We start from the raw sequence: 27,917 nt of genomic DNA, 5'->3' as shown, positions 1-27,917 counted from the left end.
TGCCCCTGTAAGTAGAGGTTCAGGGGAACAGAAATGTCCCTTCATAGTTCCTATGCATCCTATGCCCCCCATAAACAACATGTTGCCTGACAACAGCAGCGTGTGTATGGGAATGTGTGTGTGGATAAGCGTGTATGGAATGTGTGTGTGGATAAGCGTGTATGGGAATGTGTGTGTGGAAAAGCGCGTGTGGGAATAACTGAATGACGGGCAAAACACCCCCTAAGGGGTGGGGCTCTCTTTGTTCCATTAAAGTGTAGTCACCCGAAAGCCCACACAGGCAGGGACACGGCCAACCTCAGCTCCTCCCCCTCCTGCTTTCAGAACAGGTGTGGTGTGACGAAAAGGGGAGCTGTATGGCCAAAAGGCGTGTGTGTAATGGCTGTGTGGGGAGCAGTGTGACTAAAATGGGTCTCAGGATGCGGTGGGGGTGGGCATGGGCCGGATGGTCTGTGTATGGATCAGCACCAGAGCAATGAGTCACATCTGGGAAGGTGCAAGAATCAGAGGTCTCCGTCTGCAGAACCCTGTCTGGATGAATGAGGTCCCCCCCGCCCGAGGTAAAGCAGGGCTCTCTCCAGAGGGTCTGGCAGAGCTCGGGGCTGGTAATCCGACACAAGGTTGAAATCAGCCTGGGCTCCTGGGTCCTCAGGCATCCTCAGTGCAGTCACTGACGAGGTGTTTCGCATTGACCTAATGACTGAGAATAGGGCTGGTAAAGCAGAGCCAGGGTTGGAAACAAGGACAGGAATCAAGACTTGGGAAATGTGGCCAGGGGAGCAGGACCAGGACGCGAAGTCAGCACAAGCCTCTCTACTGCTCTCATCATGGATTGGCCGAGCAGCTCCCTGTCCCTTTTCCCCCCCTCTCTCTAGCACGGAGACCGTCCTAAACCCCACTCTTTGTAAGGCTCTGAAGAGTAATTTCTGTTCGTAGTGTGAAAATAGTAGTTCTGTTTTAAACAGACACTAAGGCAGATAGTCCTCCCGCCAGAGATGTCTTCCTGAGGTCAGCGCAGTGCGTCAAGGCTTGGTAAGTGTTTTACTTCGGTGGTCGTTTCCACAGACCCAGGTTGCCCCTAGAATTCCCTTCTCGCACTGGTGCTCCCACATGGCAACAGGACAGACCATCAATCAGCTGGGAGCCGCCGGTTGCCGTGACATCAGGGCGGCCCAGAGTCCCCGCGAGTCAGTCCATCTCCATGTGAACGTCCAGTGGCGTGTGCAAGGACCTTCGGTAACAGCAGCGTGCGCAGATCAGCCCGAGGAGTACAGAGAGGAGCCCTACAGCCAGGGAGGCCCCCGCACCATACAGCAAGGGCTGCTTCATGGAGTCCCACACTGAAACACAACACACAAACGCAGAAATCAGCCTAGGCATGCACACAATTATCGACCACAAGTGACACACACATATGCATATCAGTATCAGCTACCACAAACATATCAGTATGAATACACACACGCCAGTATGAACACACACACACACACACACACACACACACACACACACACACAGGTTGTTTAAACCGTACTGACGTGCTAGGTTGACTGTGAGGAACACAGTGCCGGAGGTGAGGTCGTGACCCCGAGTCCAGGCGCCGTCGGGGGAGCGCAGCCAGGGTGTGGCGGTGCAGTGGTACTGGCCCGAGTCGCTGTCCTGCGTGCTGTGGATGCTGAGGCCGAAGGAGCGGCCGTCCGTCCGCTCCAGGCTGCAGTCGCTGCTGCTGTTGCGCGGGCTCTTCCTCACCGTGCCCCAGCGGTCCATGCTGGCCAGCAAGAAGGCGCTCTCCGAGCCCAGGGAGCGGCTGAGGAACCACTTCACCTCGTACGACACGTCGTCTGTGACACAGAAGGATAACCAACACTGAGGGACAAACAGCTCTGTCTGCTTCCTGCCCTTGACAACAGATCTAAGATCAGCTCGCAGTTCCTCAATCCAACTCTTCTGTTAACTATCTTATCTACGATCGGTCTCTAAGGGTAGAAAGTACCTCCTCCATGTGACAGGTGAGCACTGTGGGAGGACTCAAAGAGGTAGAAAGCCTCAGAGAGTAAGAACCCCATTGAAGTGTCAAATACAGTGTGAAGATTAGAGCTCTGGTGGTTTGCTGATTAAAAACTGAAGCAAAAACTGTCTTGCTAATGGTATGGAATGTCTTTCACAAACAGCAGACTTGTCATCAAGTTATCATCAGGGAAACAAGATTAGCTACCTACCAAGCCATAAAATAGTCGAAACATCAAATAGTCATGTTGCATACATGCATATTGCTAACCTTCTTGAATGCAGCGTTGCCAAAGCAAACAGACTGGATCTGGGTTGTTGTTTTGTATACTGTATTCGCAAAATGATAACATTAGCAAGCTGACCGTTAACCTCAAAGGGGCAGTCTGAACGGCAAAATGGAGACGAATACAGAATATAAGCACAAGCAGCTGTCCCAGAATTCTCTGAAAAGAAGAAGCTGAAATAGAGACTTTTATCAATATTGCTAAAAGAGTAATACTCTGCTAGCCAGTAAGCAAGTTGCAATTAGAAACCCTGACAAAACACTGTAAAAAGGGGGGACCAGAATTTTACATCTACATTACATTTACATTTATTCATCTGGCAGACACTTTTATCCAAAGCGACTTACAAGTGAGTTACAATATAACACAAAAGAAAAACCATACAGAGTCAACAATATTAGAAGCACTGCATGATCAAGTTCCAAAGGTTGGCCAGGCAAGGTACAAATTAGCAGGTAAAGCTAATGAGTGCGTTAAACCATTGGATTTTTAAAATTATTTCATAGTTTAGTAAGAGATAGTTTTATAGTCATGAGAAGTTCCTTTAGGGGGGGAAGTGTTTCAGGTTTTCCTGAATATACCAGTGTAACTTACTTAATTGTACTGACTAACTAATAAAAAAAATCTTTTTTTCTACTTGGCCGACAGCCCTAGTGGATTTGTGGCTTTATGTTTCACAGGGTCTTGCCTGATTTATGACTGAAACTCAGTGAGCCATGCTGGGAAAGTCTCTGGCACCATTCTCCAGGGGGTTCAATCTATGGCATCATTTTAAGAGCTCTGATCTCAATATCCAGAAACGTGTTGAAACTAGTTTAGTTGGACTTGATTAAAAGCAAAAAAAAAGACCCCAAACCTACACACATGTGGACTGGCTTCATTTCCACTGTGGACACTAACCAATTTTGTGAAAATGATTAGAATAGAAAAACACTGTGTAGACACGGAACAGTGCACATTTTGACATAATGACAAAGTCCTTTCTGTCCTAAAACGACAGTTAAATCCAGAGAACCTAAATGGCATAAAACGCCCCAGGAATCCAACTGTTCCCTCATTTGGCTTTTACACCAACCTGTGATTTTGCAGGGTTTAAAAATGTGTATGCATTCCATTACAGCCAATGGAGTTCTCCCCACTGGCCCCAGATGAACTTCTGCCTGCCATACGAGATGAGAACCAGCTTGGTTCTATTTTGTCACATTGTTCCTTCAGTAATCACCAGCTTCACCCAGGAGTTGCCTGAATTATGCAATTTTGATATGGATGTGTATTGTGAAAACTGTGAATATCAGCACCACACTTTCACAGGTGCACTTTTGTTTGAGCAACGTGGCGCTTTTTCAAAAGTACCCACGGCCCGTGGCACAACGCTTTGATCACACCATAAAGCGTAACCTCATAGTCACAGTGTTTCCTAATGCTCGGGGGGGACAGAACAAGCTATCCAAGAAGAGACCTAGATGCGGATACACACCAATGTAAATTCCCTCTGACAGTTTCTGCGTCACTGTACCCAGTTAATTACAACGGTGATCTGAAGTCTGATTAGCGGTGATGATGACCAGGCCAGACTGGATGAAGGCCTATGGGGATAGAATGTAGCCTTGGGGAATGGAATGTAGCACGGGCCTTGCTCGCTCCTGCACACATAACGACACATGTGAAGACCTTGCCTCGCATTAGGCTCGACAGGACTGCCGACTGGCATTCAATACAGTCTGTACTTCCCCAAAGTGACTGTTCCCCATTTATGTCAGAGAGTCGCACAGCATTTCTCCATGAAACTCACCAGCTTTGACTGTGGGCCTCATTCTTTCCCTACTGTTCCGAGTATTATTTATCTTTTCAATAAAAAAGCAGGGGAGGAGAACTGACAGAGCTAAGATCATATCAGGACCTGTTCTGCTTCTTTTTACCTATCAAATGACAAGGGATATTATTTATTTGCTAAGCAGACCCTTTTATCCACAGGTCTTTCATAATACTTGTACCATAAACCACCACTCTGTTTCTTATTAATACACTGGAACGGCAGATATTTTAATTAGAAACTACATAGTTACAATGTTACACCGACAACACCCTGTTGCTCATTTATTCATCTGAACTGGATATTGGTGCACAGTGACATGGTTTAGTCAACAATGCCATCTGAGATTTGAATTTACAGCTACACTAATGCCTCTGAGAAATGATTAATAAGAGTATGAATAATGGGGCAGTTATACCCCTCCTCATTGTGTTCCCTGTGCTTATGTTAGGCAAATGAGGACCACACCCATACCAGGAAGGTGGTTACACACACCACAGATACATATACACTCATGCAACCCTCATCTAATACTAACCGGTAAAGATAGTATTCATGTGATATGTGAGGACTTACCTACTTTTTGACTACATGAGAAACAATCTATTTGTTCTGTACAGAACCAAATTCTGGGGTCAAAAGAAAAAAACAGATTACACAAGACACTGCTCTAAATCTCCCAAACTAAAAAGATTTATTTGAACATGAAAGAGATGGTTTGGACACTCAGAATCTTAGTCAGAGGACTCCATTTGTCAATGCCCATCTTTGAGGATCACATGGCCCTCCTCCTGGATTAAAGCCAGAATCTTGTTACATCACGCAGACTGGTTCTCACACACACCTTTTTCTCAGAGCGTTGCTCAACCCGGAACTGTGATACTGACGCACAAGGTATCACGTTCATACACGCATACATGTAGTCACACAAACACACTGGCAAATTGAAACAATCACCTACTCAGTCACACACAGGCATACACACAGTCACACAATCACACACAAATGATATAATCACATGCACAAACACGCACAGACGCATACACACGCGCACACGCACACACACACGCACACACACGCACACACACACACGCACACGCACACACACACACGCACGCACACACACGCACACACACACACACACACACACACACACACACACGCACGCACACACACACACGCACACACACACACGCACGCACACACACGCACGCACACACACACACACACACGCACACACACACACGCACTTCCTCTCTCCGTTTATTTCCTCTGTTTGCGACACTCATCATACTCTTCCTGGTTTCACTGTTCACAGAGATCCCTGAGATAGAGCAGCTCTCCAGTGCAGACTTGTCCCACTCATGACACAGGTGTCCCTGAGGGTACAATCGCAGGCCTGTGCATCCTGTCACATCCTGGGGTGGAATGCACAGCCTTCAACACCTGGTGACATCACGCCGGCCATGCCACCGCTCCTGAAGAGGGACTTTCATCTCTCAGTACGACAGGAACCGAATGCATTCTGTACAATGGCCTCGGCTATTTTAAAATGTCATTCATGTGAGAGCCACTCACTCAGTGCATCAGTCAGTGACTGTGGGAAGCTGCGGGTTTCAAGGCTGTTGTCACGGCCGAAAAGGAGAGGAGACAGGACTCAGACTCCTGCTTTAACTATACAAGACTCCTGTTGTGAAGCAGCTCAAATTTTATCATCAGCTGCACTAGATACCGAATTTCAACACTTTTACATCCTGTTTGACATAAAAAAGGTGGTTGTACAGCCTTTCCCAACACCCCTTCCAGTCTGATGAATGTACAGGGGAACAGGATGAACAGACGAGAGGCTGCGCAAGCTACTCCAAATTGTTTATGTCGTTTGCTCCTAAATATTGGTGTAAGATCATCAGTAATGAAAAAACTGGACTAACAAAATGAGTGGATTCTTCCTATTCCCCAGAGTTCCAGGGAACCAATTAGCAGGCACGTCATCAGCTTTGGATGTTTGCTTCTCAGCTCACGGATCACTCACATTTACATGTTTAGTCATTTAGTGGACATTCCCGTGCAGAGTGGCTTATGGATAAGCGCATGTAATAAAGCAATTGAACAAGTGTAGTTCAGAGAACCAAATTAGAAAAACTGAACAGACACTCATCGCATTGATTGAAGACAAAAACCAAATGTATCTGCTTGACCACGATGAAAACAATCTCTGTGTGAATGATTCATATTTACAATGCCCTGTGCTGAAAACTAAACATCCCTGAATCCTGATGCAACATGAACAAATTTTGTTAATTCTGATTTATCTCTTCTGGCTCCAGTGATATCCACTTGTCCTCCTTCTCTGCCTCCTTTTAAAGTAGTGATGTCACCAGAGAAACGGCACAGAGATAGCACAGCAGCTGCTAATATCTGGACCCACATTCCTAATTTCTGCGTCTCCTCTTTCTCTCTCATACACAAACTATTAAATGATCAACACAGCATATCTATGCTCATCAAATGACATTATTTCCCACTCTGCTTGAACAAAAAATGAGTAATTAGGACAACGGTTTCTTCTGATTTGGTTTCAGTTAAACTTCAGGGTTAGCGCTTAGCACTTAGTCTAGCTTGCATATTAATAGTAACAACTGAATCTGAGCTTAATACAGTAGTAAACACGGCTTAAAACAAAGGTTTCGGAACAGCCATGCTGTTTTTAGCCATAGAAGGTCTTATTCCAGTGGGACTGGAAGTAACTGAACCTCCCTGATTGCAGATTAGTAGAATGGCCAGGAAATAGGAATGTACCTTAACAATGGGGGGTGGGAAAGAGGAGGCAGCCCTGGTATGTTTATTAATTCCTTAGAGGAGGGATCAGAATCAGGAAGTATGATAAGAAATCAAGACATATGGCGTACACCTTGCAGAGAATATCAGTACCACTTTTACACCACAGAGCTGGACAGAGGCTTGCTCGCATTGGTTCTTCACGATCAAGCCAAACCAGAACCAAGGCATCAGCTCAGTGTGCTGTTGTGACTTGTGCTGGCGTATTTGAAATCACCCGTGGGTGGGGTCAGTAATCCCCATAATGACACTGCGTTTGTTTGTCACTAAAACTGAGGAGACTCTCGACTAACTCATTAATGACGTACTTAAATTGTTTATCTGATATCTAAAATAAATAACAGGTATCGTTAGTAAACCAACAAAATGTTGCCAGGATCAAGTTTAGAGACACATGAAAGAACAAGCCTGGGAATGTGGTTAAGATTCCGATAAAATGGTAGATCTAGCCAAGATGCTTTTCTAGATATAGCTAAATTAATTTAAGAAAATGCTGTAGGTCTTGGCGAAACTGATTCATAAGTAATGATTACTCATGGCTTCTTACTCATGGATCATGGCTATTAAGATAAATTATATATATATATATATATATATATATATATATATATATATATATATGTGTGTGTGTGTGTGTACAAAAAATATATAAATAAAGCATCTTTTAGAAAATGTTTTTGTCTGACATTTTTGTCTGACATGCTGCATCTTCTACCCTCTGAACTTTTTTCTGTTTGTTTGTCTTGGCTACAGTGAAAACTACCAGAGATGACAATTGCCCTACGAAGCAATTGCACGTATTTGTGCAGCATCAAAGCATCTAGGCAACCATTCCAGATACTGATATTTCAGCGATGACACCACAGTTTCACAATAGCTGCTGAAATGGATTTGATTAAATCCAGAAAAAATGCCAAAAAATTGTCACAACAACGTGATATCACATTGTTGCCACTTACTTGCTGAACAAAGCAAGAATACTTAAGATAAGATAAGATAAGCTGTGAGAAGTACCCTAGTTGTGAAAGGTAGTATTTAGTTGTGGGGATGGGTTTTTGTTTGGGAGGGAGAGTATTTTGTTGGGGTGGGAATCATTTGGTTGAAAGGGTGAGGGGGAGAATGTTGCTTTGTGGAGAAGTATTTGGTTAAGAGGAAGAGTAGTTTGTTGTGAGCAGGATTAGTTACTTGATTTGGAGGGGGGTATTCGTTGGTGGGGTGCTTGCTTGTGTTTGTCTGGGGAGTACTTGGCTGGGAAAAGGAGTGGGGGAGGGGCTTGCTTGTGCTGAGAGAGAGAGTGCTTGGCTGTGAAGTGGGGGACTTGCCTGCATTGGGAGTCGGCCCCAGGATGGTCACGTCGCACTGCATCTTGGCTGTCTCCCCGGGGAAGACGTTGGTGGTGTCTGAGCGGATGGACACGTTGAAAGATGGCCCTGTGTGAAGGACACACACAAAGACAAAAAGGTCAGAGGTCACAGTTTTCTCTCGGACGAGTCTTCCAGCAGTGAATTGGCTGACTGCCCTTCAAAGCCAGACCTGCTCTATGTCTTTCCTTGGAGAGGGCGGCGTTAGGAGATGCCCTTTGTACCTCCGGTCTGAACCTGTCTCTCTCCCGCAGTGCAGAGTAAGAAGTGTTTATGCATCATTGCTTTGCAGTGCAGAGACTCCAAATAAACTGGCAGATTCGTACCTCAAGCCCTGACTGGGTGTTTGTCAGGGGCGAGGTCCATTCTGACAGAGTGGAAGACAAAAAACAAACCCTCTTTCCGCCCCACTACCCCACCCAACAGTGAAGTGATAGATAGAGGACCCCCTGAGCTAAATGGTTCTCAGGCTTTCTGATCCAAGTCAAACTGGAACCAGTTCACGTCACATCCAAACTACTGACACACAAAAATGACCTAAATCAACATTTGAGGGAACATTCTTTTTAAAAAATAAATGTGCTTAAAACTGAACAAACAAGGTATTATTACTAAACAAACCTGAATGCCATAGGGACCTAAATAGTCAAAAAGTGAAAGGAAAACATCCAAAAGAAAGACCAATTATAAGAACAAACTTACAGTTTTTACAATTGACCACAGCCTAGCAACATAAACACCCTGCACAGCCATTGTGAGCTGCATGTAACTGAGACAGAAATGCACTTTGTTAACTTACAAAAACACAAGGAAAGATTATTTTCCAAAATTCAGAGACACTCCAGTTTAACCTCCTCTTAAACTGTTAAAAACAGTTAAATCCCATTCCTTCAAGGGAAGAAGGAGCAAACTTTGCATATCAGCATGTGTAAACCTTCCACAGCCTTAGGGACAGAGGATAGACATCCAAAAACACCACCCCCAACATGCCCAAGTTCTTTATTTTATGTTTATTTATTCACTTATTTTTATATTCAACAAAGCATTTTTTCTCTCTGTTTCACCTCAGTGTGTTTCTTTTATACTTGTATGACTGCACTACCGTTATATAAATATATACATTTGTGTGTTTATTGTAGCATTTTTGGCAATATTTCACACTATAAAGCCATGCCAAGGGAACACATTGAATCTGAAATCTTGAATAATCACAGATGGGGAGAGAGAGGGACAGAGAGAGAAAGAGGAGAGAGGGAGTGAGAGAGACAAAGCATATCCATGGTGTCTGTAATTTTGTAAGCTTATGTAAGCTTAAATTTAGCACTGATACTGGTGCAGGAGTAGGGCTAGACCACAGTGTGTGACAGACAGCTGACAATAGGGCTTTTGGGAAGCAGTCACTGCCCTACTTTTCCACCCCACACACACACACGCTCATGGGTCACTGCTGATGCTAATGCAGGTAATGTACATACAAGGACGCTGCACTTTACAACATATACAAACAAATACATATAGGTCACTGCTACTGCTAATGTAGCAAAAACGATGACAGAGGCAATATGTTTCACATAAAAACCACACACATATGGGTCACTGCTAATGCTAATATGGCTAAAGCTATAACTGGGACAACATGTGTGGTTTTGGTAGGAGGTGCTGACATGAATCTCTGCAGAATGGAGCTGTAAGCACAGGAAGTCACCTTGGCTAAAGCAATCTGCAATGCAGGCAAACAGAATTATGACTGTAATGAATGCAAGGCTTTCTCCAGGTTAAACTCAAGAGCAGAAGGGTAGTATTATTCAGTGTTACCTGTGCACAGAGGCTGAGTACAGGGTTACCTGTACGTAGAAGAGGTATTCAAGGCTACCTGTGCATGGAGTAGGTGCACAGGGTTACCTGTGCATGGAGGATTTGTAGAATATTACCTGTTTCAGGAAAGCTGATTTCAATTTTGTTGGACTCGGCGCTAATGGCTTTGGTCCAGTCGTTCCCGCTTCCTGGACCACGTGTCCAAGCGCTCACATCGCAAAAGTAGAACCCCCGGTCTGAGACCTGTGCTCCGTACAGTCGGAACCGGAACTCGCGTGAGCCGGTCTTCTCCAGAACCACACTGTCCAGCCGGCCCGACTCCTTCCAGTCCTCCAGCTGCAGGATGGAGTCTTTGCTCAGAGACAGGATCTTCCGGGTCGGTCCCCCGACTGTCTTCTCCACCTGGATCAGGACCGAGTATTCCGGGTTCTGCAGATTCTGCCCTATCACCTGACAGCTCATCTCAAACGTGGAGCCGGCCGAGGACGTCTCCCGAAGACGCCGGGCCACCACACCAAGGCTTGGGTCTGCATAGGTCAGAAGGACAGAACCATTTCTCCATTACTGAGTTAATACAAGGACAGACTGAAAGTCAGTACTGAAGATGATAAGTAGAAGGACAAATTGACAGTTATTCCTGAAGGGGTTTTGTACCAGGACAGTCATACAGAAGCATTACTGAAGGAGTTCAACACAGAGACACACAATTTGAAAACCAGAAATACAATGACTTACTGAGGGACATCAGTCAGTGGTTTAAAGTCACTGTGGTATCCTTCCTTAACTTATACATAACACATAACTTTTTATGTGTAAGAATTGATTTATGTTTTACCTCCCTGTATTTGCTGTAATTTCAATTAAAAATGCCCTCATCGCAACAAAGTAGAATACCAGATAATCTAATCATGCTATGAGGAAACACAAAGTGGGTTACTGAGCAGTGAGTGCTGTCTCTGTGTTGTGGCGGGTGACCGAAGTCTTGCATGTCTGGTTTTTGACAAGAGAGGACTCTGTTTCGTGAGACCGGCACTGAGACTAAGAGGAACACTAACAATGGAAGGCATTTAGAATGGCCCCCTCAAAGGGGTGGAAAGTCTGACTCGGATACAAAATTCACAGAATCCATCTGCGATGCTGGACCCTTGAGACTAGAGGGAAGAGTGTCCTTGGGCTTCAACGAGGGTAGGGTGGGGGGCAGAATGATCTGGGTTCAGGAAAAACCCCCTTTCCATCTTCTAACCCCCCTAAATGCTGCGGCCCTCACACCCTGTACATATTCACACACAGTCACTCACACACTCACATCCAATCACTTGCACACAGACACACAGACATATACACAGCACTACTGCACTGATTAGGGGGAGACCCTAGATGCATTCGGACTCGAGAGGGCATTACATACTTTTGGAGCTCCAGGCTATGTCCAGGCGGTCGGAGCGCACGTCTTTGCTCTTCTTCCAGCCCCCCTTTTGGGAGTACGTCCAGGCGGAGACGGTGCAGGAGTAGGCTCCCCTGTCGGAGTCCCGGGTGTGGAGGAGGCGGAGTTTGAAGGTGTCGGGTTTCACCCTGGACAGGGCGAGGTGCCCCTTTTCCGCGCGCTCGCGGTACTCATCCCACAGCTGCAGGTTCCCCTGCTCGTCTAGCGCGGCGATGGCGTGCGTGCTCGTGGGCGCGTCGCTGGGCGTGGTCTCCGTGTAATGCCAGGAAACGCCCAGACGCCCCTCCCCCAGCCGTGACACGTCTGTCACGCTGCAGTCCAGCTCCGTGGGGTCCCCGGAGAACTTCGGGGTGACAATGCTTCCGAGGGTGACCCGGAAATCAGGCTCTGCAACAGGGAGAAAGAGACAGACAGAGAGAGAGAGAGAGAGAGAGAGAGAGAGAGAGAGAGAGAGAGAGAGAATATAACACAAGTTCTGTGTAACAGTACATAGACATTCTGCCAAAACATTTTCTTAGAATGTGAAGGGACTGTAGTTCTTTTTTTTTCTTATTTTCTACAATAAGTCCATTAATTGATAGCACTGTCGTTGTTGCTTATATTCATTCTAAATCCATGACTTTGGTAGTACTGCTGTGGTCATGCCAATGACACGCATCTGAATTGGAGGGACAGAAAGAAAAATCTCAACACTGCAGTACATGTACCTCAACAAGCACCTCAACACTGCAGTACATGTACATGCTCGCATGCTGGCACACACACACACACACACACACACACACACACACACACACACACACACACACACACACACACACACACACACAGTTGCTATAAATCAGAAAGCAAGAGCTGTTAAGAATACTGTCACTGAGTTAACCATTAACAAAGCTGCAGGTTTAGTCTGTCCTTCCAAAATGCTCACATTAACTCTAAAAATGCCACGAGTGTCACAATGGGCAATACATGCAACCTCTCCTTTGTGCCCTGTGAATCTCTCTCTGTAGCTCTTTAGTGAATTGAATGGAATCTCTATCCTCCTAAGGCAACCCAGAGGCCTTTCCACACCAAACTGCCCAGCAGTAACAGAATGGCCAAGCCCAGGTGCGACAGCAAGGTGGCGCGAGGCCCAGCTAGACGGAAGTTGGTTTATTTGTCTGAAGTGAGATATCATAGAGAAGAAGTGTTTTTCATTGTAAGATAACTGAGCAGAGTGGGCGGAGAAATGAATTTAAACTGCACACCATGTTCCTGCCAATGGCCTCTCAAGAAATCCAAACCAATATTACATTATTACTGTATGTATGTGTGAGGAGGGGCAGCTTTCAGTAGGTTTCCTGAAGATTAAAAGTTACACAGTTTATTCTCTCTGGTGCCCTTTTTAGAGGTGACTGAGGCAGAGTAACTAGCCTTGACACCTGGGATTTGAACAGGTAACAATACTCCAAACCATCCAAGCACAATGCAGTTACACAGAGGCCGAAATAAAGGCTTTGGTTTCTTTTCACATTTCAGGTCGTTCTCAAGGGGCGCAAGCAGACTATTGAATGACCTATGTGGATGTGGGGTGTTTGTTACCATAGAAATGCCGGGCAGTAAGGAGGAGGGCTGGTGCCGAAGAACAATTCTTTTTGAAGAAAACAAAGTGGGATCGAGGGAGGTTTAGCAGAAAGGGCTTATCAGCGGTCATGTGACTCCGCTGTTGTGACCCTAAATGTGCACCCGGTGAGAGCAGCGGTAGAAAGAAACAGCTGTGCACTTCCCGCACCTTTTGACTTGTTCATTTGTCAGAAACATGAGCCAATGAGTTTATCAGGAGATAGGGGCGACCGCACCCCACTCTTCCTGTTCCTCTGAAAAACCTAATGCAACAGTTTCTTCTGAGATATGTGGAGGTCAAATGTTAGCTTTACTCAAGGAAGCTACAGAGATGTAATTTCTGAATTTATCATCCAGGGGTGGGAAGTAAACAAGAGCCATCTAGAACAAAAGATCCTGCACTGAAACGGCCAGGGAGGTAATCATACCTGAAGAAGGAGCAGGTTCAAACCTGAAATCCCTTAAACCTATGTTAAGTGACAGCCTTTAATCTACTGCAAAAAAGCAACATAATGGCTATGGCACAAAGACAGACCAAAAGGACCGCTGTATGCCTGTATCTCAGAGGGACAGGTATTAGATCGAACACTAGCACCTCTCTCTATGGGATGGGTCTTAGTGAGAGCACCCCTCTCTGTGGGGTGGGTCTCGGAGCACCTCTCTCTGTGGGGTGGGTCTCAGTTAGAGCGTCTCTCTCTAAGGGGTGGGTCTCAGAGCACCTCTCTCTATGGGGTGGGTCTCAGTTAGAGCATCTCTCTCTAAGGAGTGGGTCTCAGTTAGAGCATCTCTCTCTAAGGGGTGGGTCTCAGAGCACCTCTCTCTATGGGGTGGGTCTCAGAGCATCTCTCTCTAAGGGGTGGGTCTCAGTGAGAGCACCTCTCTCTGTGGGGTGGGTCTCAGAGCACCTCTCTCTATGGAGTGGATCTCAGTGAGAGCACCTCTCTCTATGGGGTGGGTCTCAGAGCACCTCTCTCTATGGAGTGGGTCTCAGTGAGAGCACCTCTCTCTATGGGGTGGGTCTCAGAGCACCTCTCTCTATGGAGTGGGTCTCAGTGAGAGCACCTCTCTCTATGGGGTGGGTCTCAGAGCACCTCTCTCTATGGGGTGGGTCTCAGAGCACCTCTCTCTATGGGGTGGATCTCAGTGAGAGCACCTATCTCTATGGGGTGGGTCTCAGTGAGAACACCCCTCTCTCTGTGGGACTGTGACTAGCATGGCTGAGAAGGTTCCCTCTCAGACTGCGGACAGATGCAATTCACTGACACATAACAACCTGACATTACAGGTTTAAACTACAGCGTTGTCGTAATGACGCGAAAGAATGTGATACACAGTCAAAACACAGTGTTTCGTTGGGGTCGCAAAAGAGTGTAACACACTGATAATACATGTTTAAGGTTTAATTCAGGAATGTAAACAGGTAACATATCATTAACAGTCCCTGCAGTTTGGAAAGCTGCCAAACTCAGGGCTATGCTGATACCGTCCTGTTCTAGCAACAAGAAACTGAAAACAACAGTCCTCCGAGGGCAGCAGGTTGTTCCCCTAACAGCAATAAACCCAGGAAAGGTATACAGTTACTCCCATGTCAAATCTTCAGAACTAACACTGCACATTTCAATGGAATTTAGGCCACAACTACTGAACGCAAGACCACACCCAGTGATAATCCCTCACAAAGCCAATAATGTGTCAGGTAAGCGCATTGTCAGTTACATATTAGGATGTCGGTGATTCAGTAACGTCAAACGAGAATTTGGTTGTAGCATGACACGAGCTTATTAGGATGTGTTGCTGTACATTTTTAAATGTAAATGACTGCAGCTCCAGGATCCAGCAGGATGCAAATAAGTAGTGAGCAGAGTCCTAGAAGCCTGTGGTGGAGGAACCATAGAAACAGTGTGTGGTGCTAATTTAAATGTATTTTTCCACTGCAGATAGACATGGAGCATGAGAGAGGTGGGAGAGGCCAAAAGTCATGGTGAACTCAGACTGAAATGAGGGAATCTGTGCAAGCTGTCTTACGGTTAACACTCCTGGCCTGGTGATGATGTCAGAGTGAGAGCACATGCCATCAGCCGTGTTCCCTCTGACACACTTCCCAAACCAGAATTACACATATCAAGAACTTTCTGGGCCATTCTGTGGTTTGGCACATCAATTCTGAGCAGATTAAAGAATGCCCCAGCAGTGTGAGATAAAAGAAACTAGGCTGGGTGCTACACAGGAACCCCGAGATGGTACAGAAGACACCACTGACTATAATGGAATGTGACAGTCATTCTCAGACCCGGAGAAAGTCCCTGTTGCCGCGAAACGCATGTGGCATAACCACGTGCAAGAGGGGCGAATGCTTCCCAGCTGCCCCGGGGCTTCGGTGCCTTCTCTACACACTTTCACTTTCCCTCCCTCCTGTCATGAACGGGAGGGCAGTGAGAGATGAGGGTGAGGACAGACAGAGATGGAGAGATTAAGTCAGCACAGCGCGGAGGGATTCCAGCCCACAGGGCTTCTACACAACGGACTGAAAAAACAACCCTCATTAGTCCCTCATTGGCCCACTGTCACCACGTGACTTCATCCACCTGCAACCAACCTTGGATCGTTTTCTGTCAAAATCACTGTCCCATGTAACTTTATGAAAGGCCTCAGGGACCGTTTGAAGAATCACTCCCTTCACACGAATGGATGTGGACACACAAATCACACATATCACAGCTATGGTAATCTAACTCTCACAGGTGAGCTTTGGTTCAGGGCCGGAGACTCAACCTCCTCCTCCTCAGACCTGCACATGGAAACATTTGGGAGTCAGTTTCTTCCGCTTTGAAGGGAGATGAGGGTGTCTTGGAAAAACACAAAAACCTACATATTCATTTATCACAGCTAAGTTGCTTTTGATATTAATGATCGGCATGAAATGATTTGCTTTCCATAAATGGAATGTAAATGTAGGTAAAGAAGTGAGAAAATGGGGAACTGAAAGTAGGACTCAGCTAGTGTTTCACCAAATAAAAACATCTTTAAACATCATCAAAATTCAGCTCTGTGTGTCAACTTTAAGATTACACTGAATTTACACTGAATGTGTAAAAATTGCTACAAAACTGCTTTCCCCCCTTTTGCTGTTTTTCTTTATGGAAGATGAAAGGAGTATAACTTACTGTCAGCTTAAAATGACAAAGTTGCACACTGGAATAACCTGAAAATCCACATTGCTAGCTACTTTCATAAAAAGGTGGGTCACACTGACTAACCGTAGCTTGCAACAGCTTCTCTTGTTCTGTTTAATCACAATATTGTTTCATAATGCTTCTGTCTTATCAGACTGAAAGGAAGGTAAGCTCATTGGCCTTACATTGGCTTAATAGAAACAGGAGGTCTAAAAAACTCAAGTAATGCCCACTCCTTATTCTCGGAACAGCTTACCTTGATTGGCTGAAATGGACATGTGCCATTGTAATCTCGTAGGATCTGATGTTATCTAGACAGTGGTGTGTCACATGCTGTTCCAATGCTGAGCGCATAGATAAGTCAAGTGTAAACCCCCACCCATTATCCAACGGAAAAATAAGAGGAAGAGAAAGGTGATGTGGTGGTTGCACACAGCAGGGAGTTGTGGGATAGGGAAAGAATAACAGTCCATTAACCTGAGTCTTTAAGACTGGCAAAGCAAATTACTGGGTGATAGGGCACCAGCCAGATGTATAATTACCAGATAACCTGCAGCCAGACCTGTCAGCCATTTCATACAATTTAGCACACTGAATGGATGTTTACACATGGCGGGTCCAGAGTCACAGTGGTTTCTCTCGTATATACACACACCACCACACAACCACATACAGAGATTTATTCTGACGAAATTCCATTCAGTCCTCTTCGCTAAGGCTACCTGGGTGTGGGAAGGACTAGTTCTTCATTGCTGCCATTAATTAGGCTTAATCATTAGTCATTGCACAAGAGACCTGTAACATCCTACATGACGGTGAGAAAGGAGAAACGCCTGTGCTAGTGACGCAGTCAGTGGTTAAAAGGTGACCCATCTCCATCACAGAGAGAAGTGGCTCCTGAAGCCAGAGGATATACGGAGCAGGAATGAGAGTTTCAGGGAGGGTGACCTTTGACCCAGGAGAAGTTCTTTCATTAACTGCCTCATCACTTTAAAATCTTTACAAGAGCACTTCTGCGTTAAATAACCTGGCAGGCTGCACAAAGATAATTAATTGTAAACATTACCAATACAGTAATATATCATATGTACAAATGGACAATCATAGCAAGTGCCGCAATGTCACTGGCTCTGTGATGACTCATGCGTTTTAAGATTGAAAGCAGTTTGTGACATATGAGAAAGCAAGAGAAGACAGAGACACATTGAGCGCAGGCATCTCAGATCATCACGCTGAGAAGTGGAACATGTAGCAAGCAGCAAACAGCACTCACCTATTAGAGTGACCAGAACCTGGACTGGGATGGAGGTCTTCTCTGCCGCCTGGTACCACTCCCCACTGCTCTTTTGGATCCAGGCCCGTACCCGGCAGGAGTAGAGCCCCGAGTCGGACCGCTCCACGCCACGCATGGCCAACCTGAACGATCCCGCCTCCACCCGGCTGACCCCCACCAGTTCCGACCCGTCCGGCACCACCCCGTCGCGGCCCATTTGGACCAGGACCTGCGGGCCCATTGAGCCAGCCCCAGCGCTGGGGACGACCAACCACGCGACCTCTAGGCTGACGGCATCAAGGTCATCAGCCGCAACAGTGCAGGTCAAATTGAGGGTTTCAGCCACGCTTAGAGTGGTGTTGTCTTCCACAGTGACTGTCATTGACTGAGCTGAAACAAGGGGCAAAGAACATTTCCATAGACTAAACGAGAGCAAAGGGCACTAACGGATCGTGCAAATAAAATGAGACGGCGCTCACATGAAACTTGCACATAGAGCATAATATGGAGCTACCACAACATAAAAATAGTTACTGTACTTTGACATGTGAGTGAAGGCTACTCTGACAATCTCACAATGATAACAGATGACGTTTTTTTTTTTGTTGCATTTTTCAGGAATTTGCCTTGAAGGAATGTAAAATAACTGCCTGAAAATGTCCCTATTACAGGAATACTGAAACCTCTTTGGAATTTACAGTCCTGCTTCCTGCTACTGCCAGGCTACAATGTTATTTGAAGCAGGATTTACTCAAAGGTCAAGGGCCATAATCTCTCCTCTCCTCTCTGCTTTTGTTGGATTCCATTTTTTTCTCCGACTGCTCCACCACCCTCGTTTTTTCGAGTTTTAATTAAAAGTTGTGCACTGGTGAGGGAAGTTTTACAGTAACTCGGCAGGAGTATCCTAGGAAACCCGAGCTCAAACACCACTGCTCTGTCCTGGGTGAGCACAGGAATGAGGCTACATTCTAGAGCATACAAAGAGGGCAGCCAAAAGAGGTGACTAACTGTGAAACACTGCTACAGCCTGTGGACCATTCAATCCATCAACAGGTAGACACAGCGAACACACTGCCAAAGTGTCCTTTCCTGGCCTTTTTTGGAAGCCTCTCCATAGATACAGTACAGTGTGGGATGGTGAGAAGTGGCATCTGATTGGCTTAACTATCCTGTCCAACATGGAATCTGGAATGGATGCAACCAGACTCAATACTTTCATGAGAGTTTAAATAAAGGTTCTGAATCTATTCTATCTATTCAATAAATCTATTCTCTCCAATATCAGTTGTGAGCTTTTGAATGCCTTCAATCACTGCTGTTTAGGAACTAGAACTGTTCTGTACATTCTATTAATGTGCTCCTGACATAGACAGAGATGCACTTCCATTCTGTACATTTCATTCAATAGACAGGAGCCTATCTGCAGTGATGAACATACCTGTGGGAGTGACTCGAACCTCTCCCATCTCCACCTTCTTCTCCTGGATCTTCTGCCAAACTTTGGCCCCCTCTTGCACCCACACCCCAGCCGTGCACACGTACACGCCTTGATCGGCGGGCAGGGCCTCGGTCAGGACCAGGCCGAACTCCCCGTCCCCCCGCGGGTGTAGACGCAGCCCCCCGTCTGTGTAGCGCTGGGCGAAGCTGCTCCCCACTGTCACCTTCCCGTCAGGACCGAAGGTCAGGATGTCCTCGGAGGACGCCCCCTTCCGGAGAGACCAGGTGACCGACAGGTGGGTGCGCTCCGATGAGTTCTGTGTGGCGTTGCAGCGGAGGCTGAACGGACTGCCCTCTGGGACCACGGCTGGAGGGGCCGACGGTGCCACCTTGAGGCTGTCCCCAATCACTGCAGAGAACAAACAATATGATATTATGAGCAACACCACCATTCCCTGTTGCAGATGAAAGGAGCCCAGTGTGGGCACAAAGTGTACATTTTGATATCTGAATATGCTGTGGATACACCTACATATCAAAGCCCTGAGTTTTAATTGAAAGTGCTATATAAAACTTAATGTAATATACATAATACATGGTATATGTTTTCCAATGTGAATAACAAGTGCAAAAATATTCATTTTTAAATACAAATTCATGTACAATAAACATTTCTAGTTATGCCTGCTGCTTTTTGTACTGTTAAACTTCACCCCCCAGTGTAGCTCAATACTCATCACTCTCTCGGGAGTCAACAGGCATTTCCAGTTAAAACCGGTTTATTCACCTGTGTATCCTGTCACAGAGTTCCTACAGACACAGAGCTCCTACAGGCAGGCCTAAACACCAGGTATGAGCAGTTTAGATCATGCACATAATAATCTGTTTAAGGGAGGGAGGGTGAAAGACCCTCAGTGAGAAAATGCCTTCATCATGTGGATAGTTCCTGCACCAGCCTGGAGGCACGGAGGCAGCACATCACCAAAACAGAGGAAGCTATATGGATTCATTATTATGGATGTACATTCTGACATTCTGATTTCAGAATGTCAATAGCCATGTGAAATACCCCAAAAAACATGCTTTCTTTTCAGAATAATTCAAATAAATAAGAAAAGAAAGTACATTTCTTTTGCCCTCAGGATAAACAGCTACACCCATTAAGGGTCAGGGGTTAGGAATTATGGGCTATGAATTAGGGGTTATGGCCTATGTATTAGAGGTTAGGTATTAGGGGTTAAGAATTAAGTGTTAAATGTTATTAATCATGGGTTAGGAGTTAGGGGTTATGAACACATGGTCAAGGATTAGAGTTAGATTTTGGTGATTATGAAAGGGCTGAATTGTTTGACTGAATCCTTGGTGGTACACTGCTATTGCATTTTGAAGAAGGTGGCCTCAATGTCTCCTATGCCAAAACATGGCATAAGTTCTGCCAAAGCAAACGAATAAAGGTGAAGAAATGTTTAAACTGTTTTATCAGGTAACAGTTTTAATTGACAGCCTAACCCAAACCCTAACCCTAACCCTAACCCAACCTTCCTATCTATCTATATACAGCAATCCACAAACCCCTGTTCTTAAAGATATGACTAACACATGATTCCTCTCATTTGTTAATATGTGACTATGTTACTGAAATACATTACTTATCTGTTAGCGTCATTTAGGTGCTTCCCATATTTTCTGTTTGCTGAAGCCACACGTTCCGGTGCTGCGGTAAAAATGGCGATTGGCGGGGCCTACCTCTCAACTGTACTTCAGCTTCGTAGTTCCCGCTGATTTCCGTGTCAGTGCTGGGGGTACTGCAGCGGTAGATGGCACTGTCCTCGGCCCTGGCACTCCGGATCCTGAGCTCCACGGCGCTGTCGCCAAGCCTCTCCATGGCGATGTCGTGGCTGTCGACGCGCTCCTGGAGGGAGGGGTCCGTGAAGGTGACGTCGAATGTGGAGATGATCTTGAGCCACTGGTCTCCCCTGAGGAGCTGCCACTCGAAGTCCTGCTCCAGGGGGCCGTCATAGTCCGACACGTCGCAGCGCAGCGACACCGGCTGTCCCACCACGCGGGTGAGAGGGCCCTGAGCGACCTTCACCACTCTGCCCTGACTGAGCCCTGTGAAAGACACACATACACACACACACATAAAACTTTTATTTAGTAATGTTCTTAAAAGTACCAAGCAAGGGCATTCTATCTGAACTCACTGGTACAGTTGAATAAAGGTTCTTCTCTGGGATTACGGTTTAAATGTAGTTTTCTGCAGATGCTGGAAAAGGAAATTCATACTTTAATTTGATCTACATGTGTGATAATCACACTGGCAGGGGGGTCAGGACCAGTTCGGAGTCAGGAACCGGGGAACTGGGTCACAAGATGTCATGACACAAAGGCACTTCATTTAGAAGTACCAGTCCAACAGATTAATCCACATATGCACTCACAGACTGCTGGAGTCACCATTCCTCAGTAATTTCAGTGTTTCTCCTTGGTCACCTGCATACACTGCACCCTCTTGCAGAGATTATATCGTTAGCTATGCTATAAAAAAACATGGCAGAGGGCATTCCAGCCAACAGCAACGTCCCTCACTCTGACCTTTGGGTAACAAATTTATGTTACACCATTTTCATCCATGCTTCACTTTCACAGCCATTTACAAAAAATGCCACATAAGAATCCAAATGAAAACACTTGCTTAAATTAGTTATTCAAAGCAAAGGGCAAAACGCTGCTGAACTTATACTGACTGCCCCCGCAGGCATCAAAGTACATATTTAAATGTGGTCAGTCTAATAACAGATATGAAAAACCCATACATATACCTGGAGCTCTTCAATATGTTGAAAAGGAGGAAGAGAAGCATCAGATTGAGTTCTACTTAAATCTAAATCTAAGAAAATTATTATTGTAGAGCTTTCAGAAGCAGTGACAAAGGCAACAATTTCTAGATCTCCACAACTGGTTGGGACAGGTTAGTCAACTTATTTGAAGGGGGAGCTTGAGGGCTTGACTGCACTACGATTTATCAAATCCATAACAACAAGCCTGTGCTACCCATCTAGGAATGCACTGCAAAGAAACTCTCTGGCAGTGGAATTTTACACAGGATAAAGACACCTGTTTCTGCTCGATCCACCTGGTGTCTGGGCCAAACTACTATTGTATCTGCTCAGTGAACTAGCCTGAATCAATTTTCTGTGCGAACACCTCTGGCATATCTGAAATATAAGCGGTGGCTGTTGTGGTTGGGGTAAACATGCCTCTCAGTAAACCTGCACAGCCACAGAAAAAGAAATGTCTATGTGAAATGTGCTTCACTGTTTCAACACATGCCTATAATCACACTCTGATTATGCCTGACTCAACATGAGCGCTGCGGTTTACCTTTCCACACAACCAAGCATAACCACAAGACGGTTACGCTTCACCTAATTTAAGGGGGAGAAGCATTTATGCTACTATACAATGCAGTCAGACATAAGCACTATCTAGCCTACCTTACTTTACAAAAGGACAAACACTTACTATTACAAAAACAAACAAAAGCTAACATACTCCTAATATATAGGTGACAGAACATACACATGAGTACTATATATAGCTGACAGAACATACAGATGAGTACTTAACCTACTGTTGAACCCAAGCTAACAGAACTTCAGATGAATGCTAGTAGAACTACAGTACCAGTTAAATGTTTGATTACAGTTGATTAAGATAATAGGAAATATTCATTCAAAGACATTTTGATCTAAAGACTTATGCTTAAAAGCTTGAAATGTGTTCCTTTGACAAATACAGATAGTGATATAACACTTTGTGGTCACTGCATAATTCTATTTGTGTAGTATCATAGTTTCAATGTCTTTACTATTATTCTTAAATTTGGTAAAATAGTAAAATATAAAGAAAGAAAAGTGTGCCCAAACTTTTGACTGGTACTGTACAGTACGTTATCAAACCAAAACCTAATTAGACTAAATAGGCTACAACTACACTAAACACTAACTCCGCTGTTCTCTTGAACCAGCTTCAGTTAATCTCTGTACGCAAGCCTGAAGATAAGTGAGTGAGAGTGATGGGTCTAGTGTCAGTGCTTATCTGAGTCTATGCGTGGAGTAAAGCTGCTCTGTGTTCTCATACACCCCCCAAGGAACACCCACTGTAACACTATCTCTGTACCGCTGGGTGCCAAGGAACACAGAGCCACAACCACAGGACAACATACCAAAGGATAACAGCATGGAGTTTTACAGCTGAACATCAAATCACGACCTGAAACAGGGCTAAGTGGTGTGGGTGGGGGTATGATGGAAAGGTCACTAATGTAACGGCAAACAAAACTCTCAAAGACATCAAGATTATATCAACATCACGTTTGAATTAAGTTTCAGAACCTGAATAATGCCTTGGTGGGAAAAAAGTACACGTCAGTTGATGGTATCACTAAAAGGATTTCACATTAAAATGTAATGTTTTGTCCCAGTGGTTACACTCCACAACTTCCACAACACGATCGTATGTGCCAGTTTTCAAATAACAGGGTCAGTGTCGGAGCGACTTCACACTGAGTATGAGCTCTTTCACCTCTCCTCCGAGTTCAGTCAGTGCTGTTCACTGAGATGCCATACAAACAGCAGCGTGGCTCAGCAGCTGCATACACAGTCACTATGGTGAGCGTGAGGACGAGTGAATATGTCACCAGTATCACAGATGGGTGGTCTTTCACTCATCTGACCCTCTCAGATGGGTCGGCCTCGAGCCAGGTGGACAGGCCTCAGAGAGGAACGAAGCGTAGAATGCACGCTCCCACTCCTTCTCCAAGTGGGACGTGGGCTTTATGCCCTCTTGCATTTCAGGAAGCAAGAAGAGACGGGACAGAGGGTGTTCTAACTTGCAGTTTTCCTACACTACAGTGTTAATTTGCTTAGAAGATGTTCGAGGGAATGACAGTGTTGCGCTAATGGGGAATCGAAAAAGCTACCCACTGGTTACAAATTCCACAACCACAATAGCACACTTCCACCACAAGAAAATGGTAAACTGGATTCCCCACATTCCACACACAAACATGCACACACACACACACACACACACACACACACACACACAAACACACACACACACAAACACAAACAAACAAACAAAATGCAGAGACGCACATATACATAGGGGCGGCACTGTAGCATGGTGGTATGGAGCCGCACACCAAACATAAAGGTTTACGGTTTAGTTTCCCACTGGGGCACTGCTGCTGTACCTTTGGGCAAGGTACTTAAGCCTAGAATTGCCTCAGTCAATATCCAGCTGTACAAATGGATAACATGTAAAAATTGTGACCTATGTAAGTCGCTCTGGATAAGGGCGTCTGCTAAATGACAATAATGTAATGTAATCTAAGATGGACACAGATCTCTCAAATACACAGGCAACACATAGGCTACTTGCAGGGAGACAAGCCTATTCCTCCTGAAACTTGATCCTTTCACTGTCCTAATTTCAGCTAAGGTGACATGCCCACTGCCCAGCGGATGGCCAAGACTCTCTACTCTTTGATAGCCATATTAGCGTGCATCACATCACTGAATTTGGGTAGTCTACCGTAATCACACTGGTGAACATCACAACACACACACACATTAATACTACGGACATAATACTGGAGAAGTCAAAACCTAACACACTCATGTACACACACTTACACTCACACATACACACACACCAATTTAAATGCAGATCATATTGACAGTATGTGCTTTTAAACCTACAAAATGCACTAATTCAAGTATGGAGTCCTCAAACAGAGCTTCTAGTGCACTTCAGTCTGAAGCGTCGAAAAACTTCTCCACACAGCTCTCCTGTCAAAACCTCCATTATCCAGAGCTCCAGTACCGAGAGACTGATCACTCATCAGCAGCCTTTAAAAGACCGGGGCTGCTGTCAGTGCTGATGAGTTAGGTACATTACAGTAAGGCTTACAGGCAGACTATGGATTCAGCAAGTGAAAATGGCATGATTAATCAATGCTTTCCCACTTCCTGTACGCCTGAACGCTGGAACCCGTGAAGATAACATTTATCTAGAATGAGTTTTAATTGAGACACATTTCCATGGTCAAATGTGCGCACAGTTGTTTAACTGCTCAAGCGTAAATTATACTGATCTCGTTCATTTTAGAATAAGGCATCTGTTGATATTGCATAATGTTTCTACATAACTGATGTGATCAATTTAATCGACAATGTCTTCACCCGACCTGCGCGGTAAGACGAGGCGCGGGAGCTCATTCTTATCAGTCCACTGGAATTGAAATGGAAACGTGCTGCGCTCATGAAATATGCATTTTAAATGTGTTTTTCTGACCTTAAATTAACTAACCTCGGACTAAAACACCGACCCAGAGTGAACCACGGGGTTTTCCCGGCAAAAATGAGAACACAAATGAAGCTGTTATTCTGAGCAACCAAGAGTACGCTTACTCGTAAACGACAATTGCACTACGAAGACCTGCTTTTAAATACCCCGCGCAATATCAAATTCACGAAATATGTACGCATGAAATTTCACTGTGGAGACGTAGCTAGCTACTCACTACATAATATGACCCCAATTTATATAACCATTTATATATATAATAAAAAACATTGTTTGCCGTTTTTGAAATCCATTTATTATGGCTAATGCCCATAGTCTAATGCCCACAGTACTCAAACCAAATGGAATTATGTAGTGAATAATTAAAAAAAAAAAACTTACCCAACATTAAAAATAAAACGAAGTAAACAAAGACTGTATTTTTCATCTCGCAAGGGTTTTCTCTCTTCTGAACTAAAAAAAATCCAAGTGCACCGTCCGGGGCCCTTGTAGCTTCTTATAAAAAATCCACACTTTCCTCAAATTGCAGGGGAATAAGTACGGTATTCGCGGAGATTCCCATTAAGGAAAAACGACTGGTGTGTCTGTCCTAACGCAACCGGGACCGATCGAGTGACTCACGTTATGCTCCCGTCACCGTTTGGAACCCGGCAAGGGACCGATCCCGCGGCGTCCGGAAGTGATTTCTTTACTTTGGGATAGGGGAGGAGAAACGACAGCGATTAACGCAGCCACAAGGAGTTGGATTGCATGGACTCTGACAAGGCGGAACTAACGTGGGCATCTGAAAACTGGGCTCCTCCTGTAATTAGCGTACAATAAATCTACCAGTGCAAAGGTTATTACCGTGGTTCAGTAATAGTTCTGCACTATAACAGTAGATTGCAATGGGTGCTTCTTGTATTCATGTTAATGCAATGTTAATGTAGTGATGGTACTCAGTACACGATGTCAGAGTAATTGTGCTCCGGCACATCTCTAACAGAGAACATTTGTATATTTGCACATAAGGATAATAGGTTGAGACTGAGTGTTGACACATTTTCGGACAGAATTTCTGGTTTGTTACACAGGAGCGCAACGTATCACCAGGAGTAGAATGGTGAATGCCTTTTACGATGACCTTGTGATACGGCGCACCGTGCATTTATTTTATTCACAGGAGATACAGTCATGGCCAAAATTATTGGCAGCCCTGCACTTCTTTCATATAATGCATCACTTCTCCGAGAAAATTGTTGCAATTAAAAATACTTTGGTATTCACATGTTTATTTCTTTTGTTGGCATTGGAACAACACAAAAAGCAGAGAAAAAAGCCAAATCTGATATCATTCCACACCATTTTTTGGAGCTGCTTTTTGCGATTCCTGGATACATGATTTCATAAACGGGGACCACTGCATTAATAATTAGTTATAGGTAATTCTTTAGAGTCTGTAAGTCAGTGTTGATTCAGTGGAAGATACACGTCAGGATCATGGGGAACAAAAAGAAATTTGAAAGATCCCGTCCAACCTGTTTAATTTATTATCTCTTTTTTATACAGTACATCTGAGCAAAAGTTAATATGGCTCTCAAAATCCAAGATGCATTTTTTAAATTGAAGCTGGCAATGAGCAAAAAAAAAACTGGAGAAATAAAAAAAAAATCGCTGTTACACACTCACACCAAACGCTCAAAGACATCTTCAGCTCAGAATGTTTAAACTTGACTCAGCTGCCATCTAGTGTTGGAATTATGTCTTCAAACTCCACAGCCTGAAATCAATGATTGGTTTCTGTGAACGCAGGCATCTCTTAGGTTTGCATCAACAAATTCAGTCATTTTAAGATCACGGCCAGGATGAGCATGAATCCAAAAGTTATGGACTGAAATTAAAGCTTATGCAAGTAATAACTTATTAGTATTAATGTCATTAGACTCTACAGCAGGACTTTTCAATCTGGGAAGGAAGAGGAACTGCACACGAACACTTTCAGTCTACTCTGGTCACCTTGTCATGCCACTCCGAAAGGGTGCATCTTATCGGTCATGTCTGTTCTCTCCTCTGGCCCCCCAGTGGTGGAATGATCTCTACTCAACAATCAGAATTGTTGAATCACTGACCATCTTCTGCCGCAGACTGAAAACTCATCTGTTCAAACCACATCTTGGTTAAATTAACACTGAAGTCTGAACAGTTATGATACAGCGTATCCTCAAACACATTTGCTAGATTCTGCTAGATTCACATTCTTGCACCCACTGTTGCACTTAGAATATGACATGTTATGTAATGACTCCTAATACCAGACTGTGGCACTCATAATTTAGTGTCACCTTTGCTGTTAACCATAACCTTCTTATATTCTTATATTCTTATAAACAAAATCCTTATTAATATGCATGAGTATTGCTCTTACTTGGCACTTCAGCACAACACTATCCGGTGCATCCAAGGACACTGACACTGTAGATAAATACAATAACTTGTTTTTCTCTTCAAACATA

The 27,917-nt window shown here is 44.7% G+C and overlaps 1 protein-coding gene across 1 annotated transcript; it reads right to left on the bottom strand.

Moving 5' to 3' along the window:
* Positions 1 to 12: 12 nt before the first annotated feature.
* si:ch211-132g1.7 (prostaglandin F2 receptor negative regulator) lies at positions 13 to 26,079 on the bottom strand. The gene is made up of 9 exons (XM_036545396.1): positions 25,807 to 26,079; positions 20,797 to 21,162; positions 19,052 to 19,459; positions 17,614 to 18,003; positions 11,530 to 11,952; positions 10,238 to 10,648; positions 8,268 to 8,375; positions 1,539 to 1,841; positions 13 to 1,340 (listed from the first exon to the last, which is right to left on the bottom strand). Exons 1-9 carry the CDS (start codon positions 25,850 to 25,852, stop codon positions 1,189 to 1,191), a joined length of 2,607 nt encoding a protein of 868 aa, XP_036401289.1. The 5' UTR covers positions 25,853 to 26,079; the 3' UTR covers positions 13 to 1,188.
* Positions 26,080 to 27,917: the final 1,838 nt, after the last annotated feature.

This window comes from Megalops cyprinoides, chromosome 14 (assembly GCF_013368585.1).
Source record: "Megalops cyprinoides isolate fMegCyp1 chromosome 14, fMegCyp1.pri, whole genome shotgun sequence".
In the NCBI taxonomy this organism is placed as follows: domain Eukaryota; kingdom Metazoa; phylum Chordata; class Actinopteri; order Elopiformes; family Megalopidae; genus Megalops; species Megalops cyprinoides.
The sequence above is the reverse complement of the archived record's forward strand: the minus strand, read 5'-3'. Positions and strand labels throughout refer to the sequence as shown.

Coding starts and splice junctions, on each gene's coding strand:
- si:ch211-132g1.7 (XM_036545396.1), bottom strand. CDS start 25,852: ATGAAAAATACAGTCTTTGTTTACTTCGTTTTATTTTTAATGTTGG. Junction 10,649..11,529: donor CATAGCCTGGAGCTCCAAAA/GTATGTAATGCC, acceptor TGACCTATGCAG/ACCCAAGCCTTGGTGTGGTG. Junction 1,341..1,538: donor CCTCACAGTCAACCTAGCAC/GTCAGTACGGTT, acceptor GTTGTGTTTCAG/TGTGGGACTCCATGAAGCAG.